At 40.5% G+C, this 8,834-nt stretch overlaps 1 protein-coding gene across 1 annotated transcript in view; it reads right to left on the bottom strand.

The window, feature by feature from the left end:
* Nucleotides 1–301: 301 nt before the first annotated feature.
* The window catches only part of LOC102308483 (mitogen-activated protein kinase kinase kinase 7), a gene marked incomplete in the record, with an annotated part of 20,460 nt that continues 11,927 nt past the window's right edge, over nucleotides 302–8,834 (bottom strand). Inside the window, 6 exon segments of the mRNA XM_042215209.1 lie at nucleotides 302–1,243; nucleotides 1,615–1,618; nucleotides 3,399–3,540; nucleotides 3,655–3,785; nucleotides 3,930–4,014; nucleotides 8,201–8,331. Coding sequence (XP_042071143.1) covers nucleotides 1,195–1,243; nucleotides 1,615–1,618; nucleotides 3,399–3,540; nucleotides 3,655–3,785; nucleotides 3,930–4,014; nucleotides 8,201–8,331 — 542 coding nt within the window.

Here is an 8,834-nt window from a genome sequence, read left to right on the forward strand (position 1 = left end):
CATTACTGATGGAAATCTCACAGTCTAAGAAGGCTAACCTGCCACTTTTCATATCCTCCCTTTGATGTCTTGGTCCACCAAGTTAATGTGATCAGTGAATTGTGGAACGTCCTGAGATTTGATTTTCACCCAGGTGTCATCCACATACCTGAATCAATGACTTGGTGTTCCAGGGTAGAATGAAGACACAGTTCAAACACACTTGGTGGATGCTGAGAGTGGTCCTGTTGCTGAGGTTATCCTGTAATCTCTTACGGACTACCTCCAACGCTTCCGTGACTGGGATGCAAGTGAAGAGAGATGTAACGTCGTACGAGACCATGGTTTCATCTGCCTCCATAATGACATCTCTCACCTTCTCAACAAACTCCAAGGTGTTCTGGATGTGGTGTTCAGATACCAACAGATTGAGAATCGAAGCCAGAAACTTTGAGATGTTATAGGTGACTGAGTTGATCATGCAGACAATCGGTCTTAAAGGTGCACCCTGTTTATGTATCTTCAGTAAACCATACAGACTTGGTGTAGATTCCCCTGGATACAGCCAGTCCGGTCAGTGGCACTGTCCTGTCCTAACTGCTTCAGGCAATCTATCACCCTCTTCCTGGGTCTCATTTCAGGGGCTCATGGTTAAGAAGCAGCTGAGTGTGAAAGTGAAGTTTTAGTGGTTGATCTATGACCCCATCCTCACCTGTGGTCATAAGCACGGGTAGTGACTAAAAGAATGAGACTACAGATACAAATGGCAGAAATTAATGGTGTTCAGGTGGTTCAGGTCTTTGACAAGGATGCCTCCATGGTAAGTCGGAGTAGTGGCCAAAAATGGCTGCATGTCCAGAATTTCAAACATATTCACATTTTACTTATTTAGGCAAACATAAGAAATAGAAACATCACATTTTAGTATTACATACATTTTAAATTTCAAAATATATATTTTGCTGAATTTAGCAGATCTTCTACATTACTTGTAATTTAGAGTTCTCATACTTACAAAATCGAATTTCCCAGAGGAACCCACCCGAGGGATTAATAAAGTTCTATCTTAGCTTAAAACAATAACTAATACATGCATAAACACTAAATGTAAGTGTGTGGGTATATGTCTTCACCTAGAAAAGTCAGAGAAAACTGTAATCCAATACCATGGTGAACTACAGCTATGTTTTTGTGTTTTTAAGCACAATAAAAATATCATCTTACCTGCAGCTGATAATCCAGTTTCAGATAGCCATCTACTCCAGCACACAGACAGACACACACACAAACACACACACACACACACAGACACACACACACACACACACACACTTTTACTTTTCAAACACAAATCCAAACACTGGCAGTGAACCATCTAATGCTACTGTGGTCAGACTAATGCATGCACTGAGCCACATCTGTGACTGAACTAGAAAATAAGTGTTATGAGGTGCTAGGTTTTACCAAAGAAGACAAACAAGGAGTCTATCTGGTTATCTTATAAAGGTTATCTTATCACTAGGTACTGACCAGGTATTACACAGATTAGGCATAACATTATGACCACCTGCCTATTATTGTGTTGGTTTGTCTGTGTAGGTTCTCTGTCATCCAGGTCATGGTAGTCAAAGGAAGTTGGGCTGTATGGAGTGGCAGGGAGAGGTAGTACCTCTGATAAGGGGACATGTCATGCTCCTTGGAGCAGTTTGTCCTTTGAGTAGTTCCTTCCTTGTTGGTACTCTCACCTGTGGCTCCTCGCAGCTATTTGAATTCAATAGCATGCAACAGTGGCCACACCCTGGCAAAAGCTTCAAATGTCTGGTCGAACCAGGTAAGGGTAGCCAATGAGTCTGAAACCACTGCTGGGTCTGAAACCCTTAGTGAACCACCCACACTCACACATACAGTAAAGTCCTGTGGAGATGGGTACATGATGAAGCAGCAAGTGCGGATACACTGGGAGCTGTAGCCACAACCCAACATGTAGGCGACCCAGGGTATTAGATGACTCTCACTGGACCCAAGCAGCAGTGGAGTTGAGCAGTCCCCTGGGTATCTGAGCAGCAGCAGGTATCTGCATATCTTTGACAGCGGCTAGGTACTGTCCATTTGAAAGAGCCAAGAGCTTTAATTTCCACTTCCTCTATGTAAAGGTTGGCTACAACAGGTGACACTGGAGATCCAACATTTTTCACACCTCGGCTCACGTGATGAAGCACATGAGTGGATCACGAACCCTAAGGGACAGCCCCCAATAGGTTTAAATACCCTGCACTCTGCACCATTTGGATGAAATCACTGGACCCATTATCAGACCCAGTAGGTCCCTGGGTTCTTCCTGGTAGGTTTTTCTGAGGATTTGGTGAAGGCATTCGACCCCATCTCCAAGGGTTACTTTGGGAGTATGGGGTATCATGCCTATTGATGCAGGTCATTCAGCCTCTGTAGAGCTGTAGTGACAGCTTGATTCATATCGCCAGCAGCAAGTCAGACTCATTTCCAGTGGATGTTGGCTTTCTCCATTTCCATTCATAATCTTTATGGAAACAATTTATAGGTGCAACCAAGAGGTGGCTGCACCATTTGGTTTTAGAACTGAAGAAGCTTGTTGGAGAGATGAAACATCTTCACGAAACTTTAACAAGTCCAGTTGCTTTCTTTCCAAGCTCCTTAGACATTGTGTTGGTTTCGCTTTTGCTGCCAAAACAGCCCTGACCCATCGAGGCATGTACTCCATCAAGCCATTCAATTCTGAAAGTGTGCTGTTGTATCGGGCATCAAAATGTTAGCAACATTTAAGCACTGTAAGCAGCAAAGTGAGGCCTCCAAACTCACTTAAATCCGTACGCTTGCCCCAGTTATCCTGCTTCTAACACATCACCTTTTTAGGATAAAATGTTCACTTGCTCCCTAAAATATCCCACCCTCCAACAGGTGCTATAATGAAGAGAAAATCATTGTTTTTCACTTCACCTGTTGGTGGTCAGAATGCTATGCATTAATCATGTCTCATACAATTTATAAACGCAGGTTGCTAACCAAACAGCTAGTGTTAGACAGTAACTTCACCCTCTCATCCAAATATAGTAATTTGAGCTTCTAAAAGTCTAACACAGCATGAGCTATTTTGATGTTTTAAAATGTAGAGTTAAAAACCAATGAGTTATAGAACATTGATGACAAAACTGAAATAGAAAACATTCTAAAAACTGTCTGTATACAGAGAAACAAATTAGTTTACCACAGTCTTTAAATTTGGCAGACGTCTTGTAAACCTTGCTTCAGGTCAACAGCAGTTACTATCTTCTAATATGACTGCAATGTGTCCACGGCGGGGCGGGTACAGTATTTACTCAGACACATATATTTTAAAGGTTGAATTGATGATTATTTTGCAGGAAAATAATATTGTGTGAATCTACCTGTGGAGCTGAATGTCATCTTCAGTTCTGACTGGCTAGAGTTGATTGGAGAACTGCTCGAGTGGGTTGAGTTTTGGGAAGGCCCTGGTTGAGTGTCCACACTTGAGGTCCTGGGCAGACCAGTACGCGATGCAGGACTCTGGGATTTGAAAATCATAAAATAATAAAAAAATAATAAAATAAAATCATAAAACAGGTTCAAAGCAAAACACTGTGAAGAAGTGTGATCACTGTGTGATTATGGTTCTATTACCTTTGACGGCTTGAACTGAAGTGGAAATTTGGACTCGGGACTTTTCAGGGTTTCCTCTCTACCAACTGAGTTTGTGTGTTCTATGTCGTCATCACTCCGGCTACAGTTGATAGTGCAGTCAGCATACGAGTCTGAGCAGAAATAAAGAAATCATTTGTGATAATATTAATGATTTAACATGGAATGATTTCAATTCCATCTATTATAAAAAAAGTTAGCAGAGACTGAAATAGCTGTTGAAGTGATCATGCTAGTAGAAGCTGTAGCATGGTTACCCGTGCTTGTGGCTGACGAAGAGCCACTTCTGCTGGCTGACGACTGATGAGGAAGATCCAGTGGTTCATCGGAACCTGGAAAGTACTGGAAGATGCACACATAGCACCCTGCATTTTTAAAGAACTCTTTCTAGGCCAGTGTTTCTCAGCCTTTTGGAGTCACGGCACATACTTCACATTAGAAAAATCACACGCCACACCACCAAACAAAAATGTCACAAAAAGCATTCCGATAATTTTTCCCTGCGCACCAGGTATAAGCAGAATTGGCTCGGTTTGCCCCCAGTATACCCTTTTTGCTTTCTTCTGACCACTACTCATGCTAGGGCCTTCATCTGGGTCGGAGTTTTCTCCAGGACCAGGTCAGACTGACTACTTTTTCTTTCTTTTTTTAAATATTTTTAAATATTTTTTTATTGAGCGTCAAGAATGTAATACAAAGATATACATGTAACAAAGTCACAATGCTTCTTTTATATGCATACCCCACCCCAAGAACATCTTGGACACCAATCCAGAGGAAAAAAAATTTTAAATGAGGTACATCAAAATTCACTATATTTAAAGATGTGCACTTAAAAGGCAATAGTTTGCACAAAATTAATCGCCATCACAACAATAAGGGTATACGGTAGCTGCCAAGCGAGTATCAGATGGGTACGGTTTTAATTTTCTCTAAATGTTTTAGCAATGTATCCCAAACGGCAAAGAATCTCTCCTTCGACCCCTTGAGAGTACAGCTGTATATATTGTGACAGGTCACTGAACCACAGAGCCACTTTGGGTGGCTTTTGTGACTTCCAATGCAATAATATCTTTCTGCGCGCAAGCAGTGTAGTGAAAGCGATTATGTTTTTGTATCTTTTCCTTAATGTTCTATGTCCTCTATCTGTAGCACCAAATATACCCATGACTACATTGGGTTGAAGCTCAGCATTCAATGCTTCAGACAGTGTTTTGAAAATTGTTGAGCAGTAGGCTTGTAAAGTTGGACATGACCAAAACATATGTGTTAAATCTGCAGAAGGATTTCTACATCTCTCACAGCTTGCATCTATGTTTGGAAATATTTTGGCCAGTCTTGCCTTAGAGTAATGAATGTGGTGAAGAATCTTGAACTGTATGATGTTTAATTTGGCACAAGAAGTGCTGTTGTTTACTCTTAAAAGAGCGCTCTCCCAGGTCTCCTGCTCTAAGTCCACCCCCAGCTCATCCTCCCAGTCCGCTCTGATCTTTGCCATTGTTATATTCTTAAAGGAGGCTATACAGTTACTGATCCTTGAGATAAGACCTTTAGGCTTAAATGTGAGTTTCAACAGATCATCAACACCAGTAAATGGTGTTATATTTGGAAAGTTGGGGTTATAATGCTGAAGGAAGTGCAAACTTGAAAGTATCTAAATAAGCTGGACCGAGGGAGGTCAAATTTTTGTGGCAAATCCTGAAAACTTGCCAAGACACGTCTATGTACATGTCAGAAAAATTGTGGATGCCTCGTCTCTGCAAAAGAGCAAATTCAGAGTCTAATCTGGCAGGAGGGAAAAGATGATTATTATGAATAGGGCTCAAATCGAGAAGATTTTTAAACCCAAAGTTCTTTTAAAATTGAGCCCATATTTTGAGGGTGTTAAGAACTATAAGACTGTCGGTGTACAGCCGTGAGGAAACTGGAAGGCTGCAGGTGACCAAGGCTCTAAGGGAGGTGGAAATGCAAGACGCCGCTTCAATTTGGCACCAATCTTCATCTGGGGTGTGGAGCCAATAAATTATTTTTTGAACATTTGAGGCCCAGTATTAATGGCCGAAATTTGGAAAGGCTAAGCCACCTAGGTCTTTAGGCCTCTGTAACTGATCCAGGCGTATTCTAGGTTTTTTCCCATCCCATATAAATGAGACCAAAGCTTTATCAATAGATTTAAAAAATGATTTTGGAAGGTAAAGTGGGATACACTGAAATAGATAAAGAAACTTGGGGAGTATATTCATTTTTATACAATTTACATTCCCTGCCAACGATAGATGAAGTGGTTTCCATTTCTTTAAGTCCAATTTGACCTTTTCAAGTAGCAGGCAGAAATTTTCTTCATAGAGATTGTGCAAATCTCGTTATATTTATGCCTAGATATTTAAAGCCATTTTTGGCTGTTTTGAAAGGTATAGCACTGCTCTATATTTGAAGAGCCAGGTCATTAGCAGGATAGCATTCACTTTCACTGAAGTTCAGTTTGTACCCAGAGATGGAGCCAAAGCTGCTTAGGGTGTTGAGGATATGGGGGACACATGAAACGGGATCAGATACATACATTAACAGATCATCTGCATAGAGGGATGCTCTATGCTCTTTATCCATCCTACGAATACCTGCAATTGATGGCAAAGTTTTGAGTGTAATAGAGAGGGGCTCTATGGCCAGGGCAAATAACAATGGGCTGATCGGACAGCCCTGACGGGTGCCTTGCCATTTTGCATCGCCTTTAGTACAGTAGTCACTTTTGCATGATTGAGTGGAAGTTCAGCTTCAGTCCTATGGGCTGCTGTTACAAGAGGAGCCTGAAGATTGTCAAAGAAATGCTCCATAGCAGAGCAGTCACTTGTAATCTCAGATGTATAAAGATTTGAATAAAACGCAGTGAAGGTTTCTTTAATTTCTTCGGGGTCAATTGTTAACTCACCATCATCTTTTCGTATTTGTGGGATTTGTTGTGCGGCTGAGTGGCATTTAAGTTGATGTGCTAATAAACGTCCGGCTTTATCGCCATGCTCATATACATAACCTCATGACTTTAACAGAAGACGTTCAGTTTTTTAAGTTGATAGCAAATTATACTGTATTTGGAGGTCTAGCTTCCTTTTGTAAAGCTCAGGAGAGGGAGAGACAGAGTACTGAGCACCTACCATAGAAATGGTTCTTGCCTATTTCAATTCATTTTGGGTTTTCTAAACGAATATGAGATGATTTCTCCCCTGATTACAGCCTTTAGGTGAAACATTATCTTTTTGGTTAAAAATTAGAAAGTCATCTATTTTTTTTTTTTTATATCATTTCACAGAAACCCTCCTCTGCCAGGAGAGTCCTGTCTAATTTCCAGGGCGGGCGTTCTGATTGGTAGAGAGAAAAGTGCAGGGGCATGATCTGACTCTACAATGGTTAAATATTCAGTACTCATATAGTCTATTCTACTATATGAATGATGTACATTAGAAAACAAAGAAAATGACTTTGTGGAAATAAAAACTGCCAGGGGTCAACAAAACCTATTTGGGCCATAAAAACAGATAATATCTTGGCTTTTTTGGAGAGATTTGTAGGTTTAGAGCTGGAACGGTCAAGTGTTACATTCATCACACAGTTCAAGTCTCCACCAAAAATCAGCTGTTTTAAGTTCATATCTGGAATTAATGATATTATTTTGCCAATAAACTTATCATCATCCCAGTTCGGGGCATAAATATTTATCAGAACCGGACTGACTACTTTTTCTTTCAAATATTTATCTATTGTTATTAGGCGCTGGTTGTCTCACAGCATGACTATTATGTAATTTCTTCTTCGTCTTCTGTTTTACTGGCAGTTGGCAACCGATGTAATTTGAGCAGGTAGTTGTACTGCCCTCTAGTGGAAGAGAATGTAATTGTTCTTCCCGTTACTCATGCTGCTGGCTTGGAGTAGTAATCAGGTGGAACCAGATAATCTTCCACGGCACAACTATATGCTGTGGCACAGTGGTTGGGAAACACTGCTCTAGGTTCATCTGATTTATAAAACCTTCTCAAAAGATCATTTGTTTAATTGTTTCTAGATATACTTCCAATTTGTCATGTCATTACTTTTAATTGTTTTACTATATTTCTTTTTACGCACAAAAACAGTTACATTGGCACTTGAGTTTTTAATGTGGCTAAGTATCTTTGACAGTTTATTATCTGACTCCTCCAGGGAAGTCGGTCCCAAATGTCAGATTCATTTTGATGGTACAAAACAAAACAGAAAAAAGTGAAAATTTCAGCCTTTAATCTTTTTAGATCACTCTGTTTAAAACACACGCCTCAGATTTCAGTGTGCAGAAAAAATTCAAAACAATGAGGGCTGAGCAGGAGATTCATGGTGATTTGAGATGGAGTGAACCACATCATAAAAAAATAAATCCAGAGAAGAACCTAAATTTGACTGAATTTCTGAGAAAACAAATGCTATCTATAATTCATTTCTTTACTGTAGACACAAACTGAAATAAAATGATAATTCGTGGTTCCATGTAGTGGCACTATACCTTCATTAGATGATTCATAGTGTTTTTGACCTCATTCATTGATGGCCTCTGGCTGGGTTCTTTGTCCCAGCAGCGTGTCATCAGAGTCTCTATGGGTTCTGGAAGGTCTTTGATCAGAGGAGGTCGAGTACCTGTCGTAGTAACCAGTCAGCCAGAAGAGAACAATGGTTTCCATTATCACAAAAAATTACTTGAAGACTGCAGTTACAGAGAGATTTCTGGATGAATGAAAACAACAAAAAATGGTAAAGCAATATCAGAATGGTAGTTGCCTTTTTTTGCATACTCTTTTTAATAAGCACCAAGTGCTCTGATTACCACTGGAATCACTGTTACCTTCACACTTCACATCTTTCTGAGCTCTTCTCTGAGCCACTTGGTACTTCTCCAGGTTCTTGTGTTCCTTCTTCCTGATGTGTCTATCACCATGGTTGCTCTTCCCTGCTTGTCAACCACTACTATGTCCAGTTGGGTAGCCATCACCAGTTTGTCCGTCTGTATCTGGAAGTCCCACAGAATCATACCACAGTCATTCTCGACATCACCTTGTTCCTCGAATTCAGCTGACTACTCAGAACTTGCCTTACTCTCTGCAGGTACTTGATGGTTGCAGCTTTCCTAGCGGCCTCTTAGT

This window comes from Haplochromis burtoni, unplaced genomic scaffold (assembly GCF_018398535.1).
Source record: "Haplochromis burtoni strain Fernald_Lab_line unplaced genomic scaffold, NCSU_Asbu1 Contig_679, whole genome shotgun sequence".
In the NCBI taxonomy this organism is placed as follows: domain Eukaryota; kingdom Metazoa; phylum Chordata; class Actinopteri; order Cichliformes; family Cichlidae; genus Haplochromis; species Haplochromis burtoni.